The following is a 19,537-nucleotide window of genomic DNA, read 5'->3' on the forward strand; positions in this document are numbered from 1 at the left end:
TCACGCGGGCCAGGAGGACGGGCGGCGTCGGGGCGCGGGGGCCGAAGCCCGCCGGCGGGGAGCTGGGGCCCACCGGCCGGCCAGGCGCAGCGGCGCCGCCGGGGCTGCCCTTGCGCGCAGCGTCCGCAGGAAGCGGCGAGGCGCTCACGGCCGAGCCGGGCCGGGCCCCGCCGCTTGGGCCCTCCGCGCCGCCGTACCGGGGCCGCTCCCCGCCCCTCGCTCGGCCCAACATGGCCGCCCCGGCACGGCCCGCCTCAGCTCGCCGCCCGCCCGGGCCGCCCGCCCGCCGCCGGCGGTAGAGAGCCGCTGTGCCGGCAGGCGGCCGCCCCCGCGGGGAGGCGGAGGGAGCCGCCGGGGGCTCCATGAGGGCTGGCGGCGGCCGCGGGCCGGGCCTGCCCAGGCGGCTGACTCCTCCCTTGGGGAAGGAGGGTGCGCTGGGGCCGCCCCCGCCGCCGCCCGCCGGGGCCGCCGCCGTGTGACTGGGAGCGCAGCCCCGAGCGGCTGCGGGGCGCCGGGCCTGAACCGGCGGGCGTCGGCACCCTGCCCCCGCGGGACGGGGCCTCCCGGGCCCGGCCCGGCCCGCCGCCGGCCGCCGCGATGTTCTCCCTCAGGCAGCCCAAACCCACCTTCAAGTCCTACCTTCTGCCGCAGGTAACGACAGCGCTTCGCCGCCGTTAGCGCCCTGCGCGCCGCCCCGGCCCGGCCGCGGCCCGGCCCCAGCTGCCGCCCTCCCGCTGCGCCGCCGGCCGGGGGGGGGGCACGGGCACCTGCGCGGGCCGGGGCGGCCGGAGCCCACATCGCAGGGGGAGCGGCAGCGGGGCGGCCGCCGGAGCCCCCCGAGCCCCCATCGCAGGGGGGGCGGCGGGGCCGAGGGCCCTTCCCGTCACACGTAGGGCGAGCGTGGGGCTGGCGCGGGTGACAGCGGGGCACGGCGGCCCTGTCCGTGGGGGCGGCCGGGGGCGGTGCGGGGCGCTGGGCAGCGGTGCAGGTGGCCGGGCTCAGCCCCCCGTGCGCAGGGCCCTGCCGGGGGCAGAAAGCAGCTGGTGCCTCCGCGCACCCCGCTCGCCCTGCGTACCTTCCGCAGTTAAAACTTGGCTGGCGGCACAGGTCAGAAAATCAAGTGTGTAGGTACGGTAGAATAATGTATGTAGCGCATATAGCATCGAGCATATCTCGTAGAAGCACCGGGGTTTTCTGGGCCGTCTGGCCGTGTAGTTAACGCAATGTGATTTTTATTTATTATTTATTTTAGACAAGGCGGGACCTCTTCCAGCAAGTCTGATGTGTTGACTCATTTTTACTTTTTCACGGTGTCTTGGTAAAAGTGCAGTGTCAGTGCAGGGAAGCTCTGGGCATTCCCGGCTGTGGAGCGGTGGTACTGCTGTCAGCGTAGGAACCGCAGCCGTTCAGGCTCTTTCACTGAAGGTTCCGGTCGTTTTGTAGAAATAGTTTTATTTTTAAGGTTGGGAATTAAAATGCAAATAGTCATGTATGTGTTGTAGGCCTTGGTGGATTTTTTTTGGTAATTTTTCCTGTGTCAGAAAGTCACGCATGTTAAAAGTTGGAAGAGAGTTTTGTGCAAACTTGAGTGTCCCTATCTGTAAAGCTTGTAGGATTTGAGCCTTTTTGGAATGTCAAACCAAACTGGTTTTTGTTTGGCCTGTCAATTGTTATAGCCTAGGTTACACAATTGATTAAATGCTAGTACTTTAAATATTATATTATTCTTCTGGTACAAAGCTAAACGTAAACAAAAATGGTAATATCTTTACAGAAAACTGTTGCTGTGATTGGATCCTAGCTCTTTAAGATCTTGTTTTAACTAAAAAAGCTGAACTTTCTCCTTAGCCCAGGTAGATCAGACGTATCTGACTGTAAAGTTCTGATTCTGAAGTAAGTTTTCTTTTTTTTTTTTTTTTTCCCCGTCAGGCTGAAGACCATATAGCGTCAGAACCAAGGATTAAAAAACTGGAACCGGTACTTTTGCCAGGTAGGCATAAATCAGGAATTTGACAGAGGCATCAACTAGGATATATTTAAGCCTTTTGTTTCTCATAATAGAACTGGTACGGTGTAAATAGGTTCCCCTGTTCTACTGTGATTATTGATTTTGGTGTATTTTAATCTTAGCACGTTCCTTCAGGGAGCGTACCTTCTAAGCAGGAAAATCTGATGGTATTTGTGTCTGTAGAACATTGTTCAGACCTGTCTGAAACTCTAAATAAATACATAGGCAATTTTGCCTGTGTAATGCTTCAGTGTGTGTGGAATAATGTCTTAGGTTTATTGCGAGTATTTGAAGTGAAACAATTGTAAGTTTTATAACATTTGGGACACCTTTTGGAATACTACTAACAATTATATTTTTGTCAGATAGTCAGACCTTTACCTGTGTGCAGAACCCATTACCACAGCATGTGTTGTAATCTTGCTTTATTTTAAAGGAAGATATTTATAGCATTTCCAGTAAGTAGGTTTGATTGACTTCTGTATCGGAAAACTTCTAATGCTATCTTTATTCATTTACTCTTACTCAGTATTCAGCTGTTACATCATTTTGGAATTTGAAGTTTAAAGCTACACAGAATAACCTTTTTAGTTTGTGGATGAGAAAAGCGATGTTTTTATTACTGTTCATAGTTACATATTTATAAAAATGTAAAATATATTAAAATATTCATGACTTATGTTTTTTAAATAAGAATTAATCTTAGGTGAATGACATTTTGATCAATGAGGATTTCTAAAAGCCTTTTTCAGATACCAAAGGAACAGTCTACTATTATCAAGATTACTTTCATTGCAAATGGTACACCACGGTAGTAGATTTGGCTTGCTGTTTCCAAGGGGAATTTTGAGTTTAAAACAATGGTAGACTGCATTTTTTTCTTACCATTCAGATTATATGTTAACAAATATGGATTTACACAGACACACTATTGTAGGAAGCTATTGCTATTGTGTTGTCTAAGTTGATAAAACATGTTAACTTTTGAAGTGATCAATAGAATTAACAAGTTACTCTTAAAAAAAAAAAACTACACTGCTTCATATGGGACTTGTTGCTGAAGTGGTACGGGGTCCAGTGAGGTATCGTAAGCTTAGGATGCTGAATATTGTGGAAGAGGTTCAACTGAAAGAGTAAATAACAACTGACTGACACTCTGCAGGCAACAAAATAATACAGATTTTGCTTGAGGCATAAATATATTAAAATACATTGCTAAGATTGCTTGGTATTTGAAATACAGTTATATTTTTATGCTTGCAAAACTTCTGCTTACCACTTGGCATCTTACTGGTTATGTTGCAGTTGATATTCATCCAAGGTCTTTGACTCACAAGGAAGTGACTGCGTGTTCTTCTCTGAGGCATTCCACAGCAAATGCAAGGCAGTACGAGATTGCTTTTCTCAAAATGTAACACGTCTTGCCTTTGCTGTGGGACATGAGCCTGAGCAGTTATAGAAAACAATGTCTGTGCAGGAACTTTTTGCAGTGTGGTTCGTTCATTAGGCGTGAAACTCCAAAGTACACTTAAAATAGTGCTGACTGGGTTTGTTTTTCTCAACTGGCTTATATTTATCCCATGTTTGCATCATTTCCCCTGTCTGCACTATCTTTGAAATCAGCATTTGGTGGCTTTTAGGACATTTGTAGTAAGTCACCCCAGGTTATATAGAAAGTGAAAGAGTATAACTCACCACAGAACTAAAACTTCTACCTCTGTGTCATTCTAAGGTGTTATTTTGAATTATTTAATAATAAAATTCACTTCTCTGTACAGCATCTGACAAAATATTTTTATTTTTGTGAGCATCAGTCTGCGTGAGGGGTGGTGGTGGTGAGTTTAGAAGTGACTTACTTTAAATGACTTAAATGAAACTCTTCCTGTTTAAAGTTAAGCACCAGCCTAAACACTTTTGTTTGTTTGTTTGTTTGTTTCTGTCATCAAATGGTGCAGCAGAAAAGTGTATAAACAAGCACACGTTGTACTGTTGGGTAGACTGGCTTTTGGATTTGTCATAACCCGAGTTTCTGGACACATTCCAATTAATTTGATTATATTAAGGCTGACTTGTACTCCCTTGCAAGTACAGTACCTAATATCCTATCCTTACACAGTTGTGTGAAATTGCTTTTGCTCTCAGGAACAGGGTTAAACCTGAGTGGCTGAATGTTTATTATGCTTCTTTAATTGGTAGAGTTTTTAAGAAGTTCTTTTGCAATTAACTTCTATTGGCACAAGCAGTTACTGGATTTAGTAATCTTCAAAAACTGCAACTACATGTATTAAGCTTTTGATTCCTAAAACAGTCACTTTGAGGGAGTAGCTTACTGAAAACTGGAATTCCAAAGCAGCTAAATAGCCTCCTGTCTAACTTGTAGTTCTGCGCAGTGGGGGTTAGGAGAGGGCGTTCCAGACACGGAAATAATATGACTCAGGTTAAAAAGTGAGGAGTTTTTTTAAAAAAGAGAAAGAAAAAAAAAAGGGGGGGGGGGGGGGGGGGGGGAAGCAGGGACGGGATTTTACATTGCAATCAACTTTTAACCTGTAGAGTTTGTTTTTAAAGTTTCCTCTGGTACCGGAGGAATAGAGATGCATCTCTTCAGGAACTGTGTGCCCTGAGGAGAGTGGTGCATCAGGGAAAGCAACAAACAGAATTTAAAGCAATTAAAAACCTTGGGTTTAAATGGCAACACTGATACTGCAGGAGGGAAAAGTAAATAATTTTATAGAATTGGGTATAATTTAATTCCAGAACACATGATACAGGTTTAAGATGGAGTTAATAAAAATGTTTTCTTTTTCTTTCTGCTGTTTTGTTCTCCTAGTGTAGCTCCCTGATGAAGAGATTTTGCAGAGCTAGTTGAAGAGTTGGCCTGTGTAACAGTTTCACTTTTTCTCCTTTGTTTGCATAGCTTGTTTTATAAGCACGCCAGAGAGGAAAAATAGAGAAATAGCAGGTAGGCTCCCAGTCAGTCTGTCCAAGTGCCTTGCCAGGCTCGTAGGAAAGTAGCTTGTGTACCTCAGGGTAGAATGAAGTTAAAGCTGTTAAACTGGAAGGTGTGTTTTGTTCTGGTAAGCCATTGTAGCCTGTTTTCCACAGCAATGTCTGTAGCATTTTTAAGACATCGACCTAAGCACTTGAAAAAATCGTGCAGCATAACTGGAATGTAATGCAGTGCATGTTTTCAGGATTTGAATGGCAAAGCAGTGAGCGGAGAGGTGCAGTACACGGGTGGGTAATGAACCAGTCCAGTGCCCCTGAGCAGTGCTGCACCGTGCTTTGGGCAGGTCGGGCAAAAAGGTCTTCACTGTTGCTCACACAGGATGTTCTTCGTGAGATTGTGTACTAGAACATCTGGTCAAGTGTGAGAAAAGGCTTGTTCCTTCTGAATTTTTGCTAATTTCAAGTGTTTCTTAGTGCTAATTTTCTAGTAGGTTAAGTTAGTAGCTGTCACCTGCAAATTTTTACAAAACAGCAGGAAGTAGTTTAGTTGGTTTTGTTTTGAAAAGTACAAACAGTAGAATTATAGAAGTAAACTGAATTGGAATAGTATTTTTTTTATCTTTAAGCCTTGATCACATTAAGGCAAGTTAAAGGAACTTTGGTGGTGAGCTGCAAAGCAGTTACTCATAGTCTCTTGTGCCTGCACGCTGTTCCACGGGCAGGCTGTGGAAGTCTGCTTCAGTGCCATGGCTGGCGTGCAGGCACACCAGGTTTGTGAACAGCCTGTAAGTACAGCGGGAGTGGGTCAGCTGTTACCTCTCGCTGCCAGTGGCTACCAGCAGGCGTGTAGGAAGGAGAAGAAACAGGACAAGCAGCACTCCCTGCTTCCTTCAGTGTGTGGCATAGGGACTTCCCTCCTGGAGTAATGTAATGGGGAGATCCAAGTGGGGAGTCACATAGCATCGTAGAAGCAGTGCTATCATATCTAAATCTTCTTCCTGGATTTTTCTTACATGATTTTTATCCGATTGCTTTCGCTAGCTATGTAAACTTCTGTCATCCACAGCTTCATCTGATAAGAAGTTCAGCAACTCGATTATATGTTGTACAAAACTACCTTTATTTGTTCCAGACTTACCACCATTTAGTTTCTTTGTGTAAATCCTAGTTCTTGTACAACATAGCAAATGCCAAGTTGTATTCCCCCATTCAGTGTGATTCGTGATTTTCAGACTTGTGTCCTATGTTCGCTGGTTTGCTTCCATCTAGCTTAGTTGGTCCTAGGAAAGGATCTTTCCATATATTTATTAGTACTTTTGATTACCTCTGAACATTTTCCAGTTGTGCTTTATTCTTGTTGAGGTGGAATTACATACCGTGTTCGAGAGTGTTGCCACTGGATATATTTGCTTTTATCTAATTATGCCGGTCTAGTTGGCTTTACCACCTACTTACTGCTTTCTGTTTGCTTCTTTGTGTACATGTGCTCTTAGATAGGCAACTGAATGGAGAAATCTAATTGAGGCTGTATCATGGAAAGTTTTAATCTTTTAGTCTGATTCTCTTACAAGTTAGCTCCCAGCTCTTTTTCTGTTATTTTTTTCTGCTTTCTGCAAATCCTTAGTACATTAAGTCATAAGTTCCAGAGCAGCTGCAACACATCTTGTGATAGGAGAAGGAAAGTAATACTTTTTGGTGGGACATCTTGTGCGTTAGTACCCCAGGTATGTTCACTCCTGACTGTTTTGTACCCTTGCACCTTCTTCTTGGCATTTTCATTTGTTTGTAGTGTCCCAGAGCTGGAGAACAGAGGCCATGGTGTTGCGGTGTGAGTGCACTGTGATGGCGCGGGGGGTAGGAAGCAGGGACCAAGCTGGGGAGGTTAATGCATAACCCCAGAGATCTGTCAGGGCTGCCTTTCTGGTGTGTTAGGAATCGGGTTTGTCTCTCCCCTTGAAGGGGAAACTGGGATTGTTTAATTGCTTGGTACAAGTAGCAATGCTGTATGGTCAGTGCCTTTTTCCGTGTGTATTTCTGGAATGAGTGTTGATGTTCAAGTAGGTATTGCTTGATCTGTTAAGGATGTTCACCTGTTGATGGTGGGTAGTGCTAGCCTATGAATGCTTGTAAGAATTGAGTAGAACTTGTATGAAGTCAGTTTCTGATTGCTTCCAAAGCATATTCAGTTGTTGATTCTCATTACCAGTGTTGTGGCATGTTAGCCAAGGCTCTCTTACTCATTGCACAGCTGATTAAGACATACTGCAGGGTTAGGCGTTTTTCCCTGCATCAAGTTTCTTACGTGAAATTCAAGTGTTGCTGTTAGAATTTGTTTGTTTTTAAAGTTAGCCTGTGATATTAGACAAGGAAGTGAAATAGCTTTGTAATTTCATCTTGTTTTCAGGCATCAGTGTCATACAAGAGTACAAAATTAGTTTCAGAATGGCCAGATTAGAAAATTAGAATGGCATCTTGGAAAGTAACACAATCACCTAAAGTTTTTCTAAAGTAGAAATTATATATATATATATATGTGTATATATTTTGTCTACACCAAGATTACAAAATGTTTTATTTAATAGAATTTGAAACTCTCGTAATCTAGATTTGAAATCTGGAACAGCAGCTTTGTGCAAACTAATCTTTCATACTGCAAGAAGCTTAAAAATAAAGCAAGCATTTGACTTATATTTAGAATAAATGAGGCATCACTTACAGTAAGTATATAGTAAATACTCTTTTCTATTATAGCTTTTTTTGTTTGTTTGACTCAAAGTAAATTTTCAGGCACGCGTTGGGTTCAGTTAACTGCTTGTTTTGTTTGGGGGATTGCTTTTTTTAAGGCTGGCATGATATAAGTACTACCAAGGCAGCCTGCATGTAGAAGCTGAAGTTCCAGCTACGGTCTTACAAGTGGATTTTACTGGATGGAGTCAGTTTGTTCTGCCGCCTTTGTTATGAATACACAGAGGACATGTCTTAACGTTTCTGACTAGTAATGTATTTTAAGTATCGGTAAATATCTACAAAAATACTTTCCTGTTTGCAGCATGTTAGCTGTAGGACAATATGGTAATCATACTTTAAAGGTAGAAGGATAAACGTGCTTTAAAATAAATTTTTATGCTTCTGCATGTGCCTTCTGCAAAACAGTCCCAAAGTAACTGGTGTCTGCCTGCTCTGTCCCATATATATTTAAAGCCACAAGTCATGAAAGTCCAGAAGGGATAAAATGTTAGTGTGGAGGCTGAATTGTCAGCTGACCAAACTACTGGGGTTTTGTCTCCTGGCAATTATATTTGCTTCCAGTGAAGTAAGTCTTCAGTGAACTAATTTCTGAACATGTGTTTCTGTATTGATTTATTTAATAAGCCAAAAAGAGTAATTTAAGCTAGACCCGGTAATATATGACAAGTTCAGAAAAGCATCTGTAACTTGTATTGGTGACATAGCTATAAAATAAGAGGCTGAAAACCACAGTCCTGTCAAACTGTAACCGATTATATTGTTTGGGCAAAGTCAGGCTTTGGGAATCTGTAGTTTATATAGCCAGACTAAAAATATGCAAAACACAAAATACACTCTCCCTCCTCACTGGCTTGTCTATTGTTCACCTTAAGGCACACTGACCAAATAACTGCTAAAACTGGTTTGTTGGTTGTTTTGGTTTTGGTGTGTGGGTTTTTTGTTTTTTGGGTGGGTTTTTTTTTTTGGGGGGGGGGGGGAAGTGGTGGTTATAGGGTTATTTTAGTTTGGCCTAAAAATACATACTGATGCCAAGAGGAGCTGTTGATTCCATTTTTCTCACCACAGGTGTGTGTTCCTATTAGCTACTTGCTGCTGACACTTTCTTGTGCAAGTGAAGAACAGGCTGGATCAGAGAGCTAATTCTGATGAAATCAGGATTGTCAAAAAAGGAAGAAAAATACGTGGTTAGAATTATTTTCAACGGGATCAATTCTCTGACGTGACTAACAAAGTCTTTTACAAATGGCAGTGCCAGCACAGGGGTTGAGGTGGGAATGAATGTGGAATATAAAACTTTGTTTCCCATTCAAAAATAGGAGAAACTTTCATTTTAGGGGGAATAAAAGTTGCTGGATTAAAGCAATTCTGTAAGCATGATGAGCTTTTTAATTTACTGCAATACTTTGTTTTGGATCTAGTTGGTAATGAGAGCCTTGCTTATGATCCATGTTCCCTTCTTGCTGTGTGGACTGTTGGTTGCCTGCTCTACGCTCCTGTATCGCTCCCTGTGTTTCTGGCATGTGGGGGAGGCTTTTGCAGAGCATCCCATCCTAGCACGGAAAAGCAGTTATCTTTTCAGCTGCCTCCTGCCGTCAGTTTCTTTCACAGGGTTCACAAAGATTAGCCATTATTGGACAAATACTGGTTTTAATCTTTTTGTGCGTGAGAAAAGAATAGTTGTTCTTTGAAGACTTTTATCAAGAAGTCTGTACTTTTTTTTTTTTTCTGCTTTTTCCCTTACTGAGCATTTCTAAAATGGAGCTAAACTCTTGTCATGCTCTTTTTCTGATGGTTATCAAACTAGAGAAACTGCACCATATTCATGTGTGATATTTTAATAACATTTTTTCCAACCAGATTGGCAAAGCAGGCTCTTTCAGTGGTTTGCATTTAAAACACACCCCTCTCTAAGCAGTGTTTAGAGTAGTTTGACAAAAATCCAGGGCCCTCCTATTAAAAATTAATGCAGATAGAACATGTCCAAATTGTTTTTCATTCACAGTAATCACTGTTTTGAGCTGTCCTTTTGACACAACTTTTTAACTTTGTTTTATTTTTTTGCTCTCTGCAGATGTACAGAAAATGAAATGTAGTCTTATTTTTTAACTAATTGTGAAAGTATTGGAAAATACTTGTGGGGGGACGGACATGGGTGGTATCTACAATCATGTGCAGCTTTTTTTGTCTTCACATACCTTAAATACATTGTAAGAGCTCATGAAAATCAGGAAAGAGATAAAAGACAATTATTTCATGAGCTTACAGATACTTTTTTCTCAAGTTTGGAAGTGGCTGAGCACACTGAACAGAAGATTCATTTAGAAGTGGATTAGAGACATTTACATCTAAATGGTTGGTGCATGCTAATAAACTCATACAATTTTGGTGGTATTTTTGCAAGAGAACAGCTAAGAAAAGGCAGCTAAATGGGTGAAGATGTTCTGGATTTTACTTACTTATTAATGAAGATTTTATTGGAAATTCTTAATCGGATATTTACAGAAGTTAATTTTTTTCCCAGTCATTTGGCAGCAGTTTTAGACTTAGATCTTTCTAAATACAAGTGAACTCATTAATGTGCATTTTTAGTGGTTAAATGGCTACTTGAATTAATTTTAGCTCTTCTATTGTGAACTTTTTAGACTAACTTTCACATAAAGAAGCTGGTTTTCTGTTCTTTTAATTGGGTATAATCACGATCAGCATTATAAATGAGGAACGGGGCTTTGGTTTCCTGAGTGTATTCAGGTGCTTCGTTTTTATGAATTTAGGCAGGAATTATATGACTGCATGACATACTTAATATCCTGTGTTGTCCTGATGTCTGTTACACCTTGAATGTACACTAAACATACTCAGATTTTGATGTAGAACTTCAATGCTCAGTGAGGAAATTTATTCTAGTAAATATATTCTTATGCTTCTAATACAGTATCGAAGAAGTTCCCTTAGTGATATGTAAGGTACCTACAAACTTCTTGAGCCTGCAGGATTTGCATTATGCATTTATGAAGTCTGATTTCAGCCATTTGTTGCCTCTAGCAACTATCAGGCTCCTAACTTGCTAGAAATGTTGTTTATTATCATTTTAACATGCATGTATATGCGATCAGCTTTCTTCCCTGAAAACTAAGGCTTTGAGATAATGCTGTTCTGTTGTATTCCTTCTGTATTCATAGGTAGCAAAATTGTGCTAGAATCTCTGGGATGGAAGTGTTTGGCAACTGTTTCAGAGAGCAACTGAAAACCTGGAAATTACTCGAGGTCTCTTCTTTGTTGGCATGTTTCTTGAATTTTAAGCTAAGATAATACAGAAGCCAAAAATAGCAAACATGAGAACTGGCTATATAGGTGAAAGAGGATTATTTGTGTGTCTCCTACTGCTATAAAGAATCCAGACCCTTATGGAAATTTCCAATTACAAGTTCTAATGCAGTGCTAATTCTGGCAGTTCTTGCTTATTTTTTTCAGATCTATCAAGTTTACTTACTGATTGCCCTGTTATTGATAACACATAGTGATAAAACTGACACAAAGTAGCTAAGATTTTTTTTTAATCTATTTTTGTGATCCGTGTGTATGCAGATTTAGATCCACAGTTCCTGATAGTAAGTTACAAATTATTACCTTCATAAGATAAAAAATTTAAACTTGGTCCTGGGGGGTACGGCACAAAAAATGACAAAAATATTGCTCAGCAGTAGGCAAAACGGTGCAGAGCATGCTTTATTTTTAGGATGTTATCGATCAGGAATTGTGTTTTCAGAGTCTGCAGAAATAAATTGACCAGCCTGGGTTATGACTTGCAGGCTGGGGAGACAGAATCGATGCTGTTGCACAGCGGCTGTGGTACCTATTGATCACTTGCTCTGCTCTTTGATGAGCGCAGCGTTTCCAGTCCTGCCTCTCCTGTGCCCGGTTCCCGTGCGTGCCCGTGCTGCTTCCGGATGTTATTTGGATTGCAGTGGGTTATGCCCTATGGTGGGCCAGATCCGTAACATGAATTCTGTCAGCATCCGAAGAAACAGTCAAAGTGTGTGTGCTTTTGTGAAATTTAGCAGGATTTTGCTGAGGTTTAACAGTTTCTGAGGCTGTGTTAAGTGGAAGGTGTATTAGCTAGATGTATCCTCCAGTCTCTGGTGTTATTTTTGTGATTCATGTATTCATTGTAGAAATATTTTTGTTAAAGCTGATTAGGCTTTATATGTAAGGGTGGCAACCCGGAATTTTTCTTCTGGTTTCCTGTCAGAGTTTAAACAAACTGCTCTTGTCTCTTGAGATCGTTCTTTGACTGTTGGGAGTCACATGGAAGTGTTGACTGCTGTTCTGTGTCTGGAACAGCTTGTGACTGTTTACTGGAAAAAAGCAGCAGCTACATTGTAAAAAAGTGCAGTGTAATATCTCTGAATAGCTCTGTTGTTGACACCGGTATAGAAAAATCACCTAGTAAACTACAAATACAAGAAGGGTTCATTGTGCAAGACCAGCACATACTACTTATGTTGTTTATCTACTTTCCTAAAATTGAGTTAAGTTTGGAAGGTTTGCACCTTTTTATATTGCTCACTATGGATGTCCAAACGAAGGATAAAAGCCAGGTTAGTATAAAATTCCAAACGTGCATTTTAAGAAAAAAAAAAGTTTGGGTTTGGCTTTTGAAAACTGCATCTATTAAATTTGCATTGCAGACTTTCTCATGCTTCGTTGTAAATGTTTAAACCCTTCAGCTGGAATTGGTATGCACACTCTGTCTTGCCATATTATAACAGTCAGGTTCAAAACTGACAGTTCTGCGTTAGGGCTGTAAACGTGAGTACAAAGGAGTAGCTAGAGCAAAAAATCCAGGATGTATTTGTGTTGGATGAAATGAGAATAAATGAAGATGCTCTGAAGTAGGATTAGTATTAACATGTTCTAGTGTAGCCACACTTACTATGAAGAATGGAGGAAGGATGTAAAAAGGACAGGCTTTGGTAAAGAGAATGATGGTGCAGGCATGTTTAAACTGTAGTAGATTCAAATTGAAGAAGTTTGCATGGATCTCTTATTTCTCTGCTGTTTTGTAGCATCAGAGATGTGAAGTACTGAAATAGTTTGGTAATAGTAATTTGTGCTTTTAGCAAGAGTGTCTCCTGTGTGATACTAAAAATACTATGCTTGGTAACAGATAAGAGAATGTTCTATGGAGGAAAAATACCTATGGAAGTTGCACTTCATGGTGTATTGGGCTCTCTGTATCTTTTTATTAGAAATGCAGGGATCCACTGGAGGTGCTGAGAGTGGGAAGAATAACAACTGTTAGGTAGGTCTGGAACAACTGACTGGAGAGGGGAAGCTTCACAGGGACTGTGGCTGAGAACTCAACACTGAATGGTTGAAGATTAACACCAGCTGTGAGAATTAATTGCTTTAATATATAGTTTGGGCTTTTGCAGTTATTTAAGTAAATGGTTTATTAGAAAAAATGCTGGCCAGACTCTGTTAAAAGTATGAAAACATTTTCATTACAGTGTTTATCAGAAGTAGGGCTTGTCATTCTCGTGTACCCCGTTATAAGACATTGTTTTCAGTTGCTGTGGACTTGGCTGAACTTTTAACTATTTGTACTGAAGCTGTCAAGAGTCAGATACATTTTTTTTTTTTTACCTCTCAGAATCGAAAGCTTATTTAACCACAGTTCAGTAATGATTTCAGTAACGATAGAGAAAAGACTTCAGGGCTCCAGTGCCTCTGTCTATAGAGCATTTTCACAACTCTTTGCTGCTTCTGGTATAGTTTATGCATGTATATGATAATTGCAGGTCAATGAAACTTGTCCCCTTACATCGTCAAAGAGTCCCAGAATACTGAACATAATTCTGCCAGCTCAAGGCTACAGAGCTAGCCCAAGACATGGTTGTAGCTGTTTATTACAGCTGAACTGAAAGCAGGGGCTCTGCTGCTGCTCTTAGGGGTGTCCAGGCTGGTGCCTGATGATACTGGGGGCCAGAGAGCTGGAAGGGCAGCTCAGCGGAATAGCTCAGGGTGAGCAGCCTGGGCGGAGGCTGCATCTCAAGACTGGCAAAAGGTTTTGTTCTGCTCACGTTTGGTGTGCTAAAGACAGTTCTTTGGATGTGTGGTTACTTGGGCACAGTGATAGCTACCTGAGAATACCTTCTGTAGATCAGGAGACAGATGGGAGGTTCATCCAAAGCTCTGGCCGTGCTCGTTGGGCATGCAGGTAGCTGCTTATTGCCGCTCTAGCCACCCAAAGAACTGACTGGTTTCTTGCAAAGCGTAGGACAAGCTGAGATGACGTTTTGGGCAACGGGGACTAAATATGCCCCACCTATTACAAGCAAATTAGGCTTTAGCAATCTTTAGTCCTTAGTCTTTTTTTAAACAAAAATCTATAGCTGGTATACTTCCATTCCCGCGCTCTTTATGGTAGATAGCAGTAGCAGGAGGTGGTTGATTGTGACAGAAGCAAAAGCCCAATACAGGAGCAAAATAAATGACCAAGTTCCTTTCCTGAAGGAAAAATGAAATTACTGTTGAATTTTCAGAAACCTCTGTTGTGCAACTGAACAGTAACGTTACATATAGTGATTTTCTTCTTAGTTGGTCCTCAGTCTCATTTGTCTGTATGCTTTTTCACTTCGTAGCTTATCCCAGATGACTTAGTGTAATTTTTTTTCTTCTTCATTTAGATTTTGTTTTACAAAAGGAAATTATTGGTCTCCTTCATTAGATGGTTGCAGTAGAAACTTTGAAATGGCGAGGAATGTTTAATGTGTTTGTGTTCTGGTTTCATTTTTATGAAACCATCTGAAAATCTGTTTATAAATGCAAAACTAGGTGTGGACTGATGATTCTGAATTCATGAAGTTCATAAAACTCTCTAAAGTACTTAACAATAGCCGGTTAATTTCAGTTTTAAAAATCAATGCTAGCTGAAGTACATAAACATATGCCTCTGTTTAAAGGACACTGTTGTCCAAACCAATGACTTTTTCATAGTGAAGATTTGCAGATTTTGATCTCTGGGTATAAGGAGAGTGGTGTGTGGTTGGTTGTTGGGTGGTTTGGGTTTTTTTGTTAGGTTGTTTTGCTTTTACTACTGCACAGCATTGCCTATTTTGGAATGGCAGTTTTCTTTTTTCCCCTGGAGTGATGTTACTTAAACTCCAGCTTTACCCAGAAGAGGTAAACAGGTAAAGAGTTAAGGGTTTCTTGGTACTACAGACTTAGGATCGCTGCACATACAAGATTTATATAGGTTTCTCTTTTCCCCTTCCCTTTTCTGTTTTAGGTGAAATTGTGGTCAATGAAGTAAATTTTGTAAGAAAATGCATGGCAACAGATACAAGTCAATATGACCTGTGGGGCAAACTGGTTTGCACTAACTTCAAGATTTCCTTTATTACGGATGACCCAATGCCACTACAGGTTTGTTATTAACTCACATTGCTGTATCATGACAATAAATGTGATAGGTTAAATGGATTTAATATAGTGAATCTGTCTCATATCTGATGTGATGCCTTCTAAAACAGAGCAGGCTAAATGGTGAAGTTCCACTGTCCTCTTCTGAATGTGTTGCTATTCCATCCCTTCATTGAGAATATCGGAACAGAGCCAGTTTGGTATGGAAGTGCAGCCAGCTCTATTTATCTCTTTTTTATCGAGGCTTCATTGGGAAGTGGTTTTGCAAAAGGCAAAGCAGGAATCACATAAAAACATATTTCTCCTTGAAGATGATAATTGCAAATGTTCCTTTGACTAGGCAAGCGTCAGATTAGCAAAGCCTTTAATGCATCCAAGTTTTATTGGCATTACTAATGGAGGACAATGGAACCATGAAATGAGTTTTCATTATAGATGAAGCAACAAGAAAAGGGGAGAAAATAAGCCTTTGTCAAAGCAGAACATGTGACATTCAAAACCTCGATCAGTTTTTGAACAGCACAGCATACAGGACTGTTTGAAAATCAAATTTGTGAGCTGTATTTTATTTTCAATAGAGTTTTCACTTTCATTTTGGGCTTTTAAAAGAAGCACACCATTAACTAGGCATGCATGAAGCTCTGAAAGTAGGCAGATGCTTATTCAATAATGGTTAGTAAGTTTGACCACAGCTACTTCAAAAAATTAATTTTTTTACATGAAGTAATTTTCAAAACTCATTTCTAAAAGCTGAATTAGTATTTTTTTTTTTGTTCTATGATTACAGTAATAGTTGGAGACTTTTTATGTAATATATATGTATATATATATTATACTTCAGATTGTATTGAATTTCTACCAGCAATTTTTGAGGCTAGTAAATTCAGTGCAAGTACTGGGGTTATTTTGCATCCTCTGTGCAGGTTTCTAAACTGTTTGCTGTGCAATTCACAAGCACAAGAGAGCTGTTTCCGCAGCCTCAAATTGCTTGTGAGTAGGCCAGGGTGTCACATGTCAGAAAAGTCTAGGCATGCCTGATTTTTATCATCAACATTTCTTCAAAGTTGTTCTCTATATCTGGTTGCGAACTGCAGAACTGCAATTAATGGCTCTGAGTTCATGTGTTTCAGAAATTCCACTATAAAAACCTCCTCCTTGGTGAGCATGATGTCCCGCTAACATGCATTGAGCAGATAGTCACAGGTATGTCCAAAATAGTTAAGTGTAACGAGTGACAGGCTTTACAGTTACTCACTTCTAAACTGTTAACTGCTTGTGATGTGCACGATTGTTGACGCTTCAGGTTTTATGTCATTAATCTTCCATGATTTGAAGAATTTGGTTTAAGATTAGGATAAAAGCATTAAAAGCTAAATAAAACTTGTGGTGCCGTGCAGGAGATGTACTTAGTTGGGTCTTTATATTGATTTTTACATTTAACTACAGTAGTGAAGCACCAGGTGTCCTAGGATAGGCACCAGTTCTTACAGCGCAGAATTTTGTTAGCGACTTTTTTGTGTGCAAGCATCTGAACCTCTTCCATGTAAATACATGAGATTGCAAAAAGCAGTTCACTTACACAATTTGCTCATAGCTGGGATATCTGACAGCGTAAATGCTAGAGTTTTCAAGCCTGCGTAATTCTTAGCAAGTTAGTAGCTAGTGGGCTACAAAAATCTACAAATAACAATAGATGTCTTAACTGAAGAAATAACCTATAACATACTTATTTTGAAGAACCAGGTTTTGGTAGATACTTGAGGCTGACCTGTTTGTTAAGAAGAACGTTAAGAATAATTAATCTTGTAATTGAAGAATTTCTTATAACTGATAATTTTCCAAGCCTTGATCACGGCATGGGCTGTTAAATACTTGGTTTTCTGACTGTAGGTAATTTAAATCATTACTTAAAAGTTTTCAGGGCCCAAAGTTTATCCAATAATCCATTCCGCTCTGGGAGCTGGTTGTAATCACTGTGAAAAGATTAATGTATACCTGAGGAAGAACATTATGAGGATTTATTTTTTTTTTTTAAAGAAAGAGGTGCTGTTGACCTGTTATATGGTCTTGCACTGGCCCACATTTTTTGCCCCTTTCCATAAATACCAGGTAGAAGTGACTAAACAGTAGCAATATTGCAAATCTGTTAATGACGGCTTTGTATGGAGAGATATTTATAAATGGGGTCTTGCAATCTTCTTATTTAACATCTCATACAAATGCTTATATAATAAATACTGCTAAACAGGGGGGGAAGCCAGCCAGCCAGCCTTGAATAATTGTTCTATTAATTATGTCCTCTCACATGAGATGTGTTGTTCTTAAGTGGGAGAGGACTACAGATAGCACTTATTTTAAAACTTGAAGGCTGATAGATCCTAGATGAATCTATTTTCTTGTTTCCCCAAACTGTCAAGTAGCACAAACAGCTGTGGTTTCGTTAGAAGAATGGTAGACGTTCTCCAGGAACCCCTTCTGTTCAGCTTTTCCATTGCGGTTTGAAGCTCTTCAGAGGGCGAGGGCAGTATTTCCTGCCACATACTTGAGATTATTCTTTGTTTTTCTGTTACGCAGGTTCACCCTAAATTTAGTGAAACATCAGCTTTTCCTATCAGGAGCTGGGGGGGGTTGTTACCCGTGCTGCAGCAGAGGTTCTTAGTGGCGGGTACGCTGAATGGCAACAGCCGCAGGTGTCCCTGAAACACCCGTGTTCCCTGGAAGCACCTAAGTTTAACCAGAAGATACCTGCAACTGGGCAGCTGTGTCAGTTAGTCACTCAGCCCTGTGCCCCACTTCTGTCAGTTACCACAAATAAAATCTCTGTGGCTTCTGTGACGCTTACCTTTTGCAACTTAACTTTCTCTGAAAAGGAGCTACATAGGCCGAGAGACACGGCCTGTCTCTGTGGGTCTAGGCCAGCTGGCAATTGACTGTACTTACATTCTTGAGTTTTATGTAAGAAATAAGGAGTTAAGATTAGTCTTTTTATCCATAAAAAAAAAATTCTAAAAAATCAGCATATATGCCAATTACTGTGCATCAGAAGGGGATTGCAGCGTACACTATTAACTGTCTGGGAGGAAAAATTGCTTTTGGGAATACTGTATGTTAATGCCTTGTTTGTGAAGTTGTTGATGGGCAAAAATAATCTGGGCATACAGGAAACAGTAATTCAGCCACGTGTTTGAAAGGAGGCTGATGAACAGGAGGACCTGTGGATTGTCTACTCAGTTGAACACTTGAGATATACTATTAAATGAAAAAGTGGTGCTAGCAGCATTTCTGTGGACGTTTGAGCCGGTCTTGCGTTGTGTAATTGTAAAACACAGTCCCATAACTTTTGTCTTCTCTTTACAGTGAATGACACCAAGAGGAAGCAGAAGGTCCTTGGTCCCAACCAAAAGCTTAAATTTAATCCAACTGAATTAATAATTTATTGCAAAGACTTCCGTATTGTCAGATTTCGTTTTGATGAAGCAGGTCCTGAAAGTGCAAAAAAGGTATTTTATCTTTTTATGGAATCTTGCCTTGTAGTCATTACATGTAGCAACAGCTGTGCTAATAAGATCATTTTATTTTATGTTTTGATAGAGAATTAGCAGGGAAGAATTGCAGATTAATCACATTCCATTAGAGGAGAATTAGCTAGAATTTTAGAGACAAAATTATTAAGTAAAAAAAATTAAGATGATGTTGTTTCTTTTCATATAAGATAAACCTGCATTTCTTGTCAAATCTGTTGTACGTTTAAAAATTACTGATTTATGAAACAAATATTTTGAAAGACGGGATCAGAATACGGCATTGCAGCTGTACAACAGATGTTTACTTTTTTATGGAAAATGTTTGTAACTGATACATATTCTGAAAGTCACGAGCTTTATTTACCCATAGGTAAAGTATACTGTCTTATATATACACTTCACATTTGCTTCACGTAGTGAGTTCTCCAGCGAGCTCTTGGAGTAACCAGTGTGTCTGATCTACATGGAACGATGTGCTCTTTCTCAACATTTATTTGAAAAGTCTCGCATGCTTCTTGACAAGAGGAGTTACTTCTGTCCTAGAAATTTCATTCCTTCCCCAGTTTTAACACTTGTTGTCTTAAGTCTCAACAGAATCGTACATTGCTCTTTAGCCTGGTAAGGTCCAGCTGGTTTCTGCTGTGCAGAGATGGTTGGTCTCCGTACAGCACTGACTCACCAGCTTCCTTGTCCTGGATCTGTGCCCTCAGTTATTCAGAGTTACGGCTCCTCTGACCTGCGTGGCACCGTTCCGTGGCCAGGCATGGCACAGCGGTTGTTTTGTAAGGAATGCCTCAGTTTGCTCGCAGAGCTTAAGAATTCCCCTTCTCAGTAGGATAAAGTTTGAGCTTAACCCTGTAAGTCCTAAGACCCATCTGCCCAGACC

At 40.7% G+C, this 19,537-nt stretch overlaps 1 protein-coding gene across 1 annotated transcript in view; it reads left to right on the forward strand.

Moving 5' to 3' along the window:
* The first annotated feature begins 235 nt into the window (after positions 1-235).
* The window catches only part of MTMR10 (myotubularin related protein 10), a 41,420-nt gene continuing 22,118 nt past the window's right edge, over positions 236-19,537 (forward strand). Inside the window, exons 1-5 of the mRNA XM_080395582.1 lie at positions 236-651; positions 1,930-1,990; positions 14,994-15,130; positions 16,258-16,330; positions 18,485-18,627. Of these exons, the coding sequence (XP_080251708.1) occupies positions 598-651; positions 1,930-1,990; positions 14,994-15,130; positions 16,258-16,330; positions 18,485-18,627 (468 nt within the window). The 5' untranslated portion in view covers positions 236-597. The remainder of the gene's footprint in view (positions 652-1,929; positions 1,991-14,993; positions 15,131-16,257; positions 16,331-18,484; positions 18,628-19,537) is intronic.

This window comes from Falco punctatus (assembly GCF_963210335.1).
Source record: "Falco punctatus genome assembly, chromosome: 7".
In the NCBI taxonomy this organism is placed as follows: Eukaryota; Metazoa; Chordata; class Aves; order Falconiformes; family Falconidae; genus Falco; species Falco punctatus.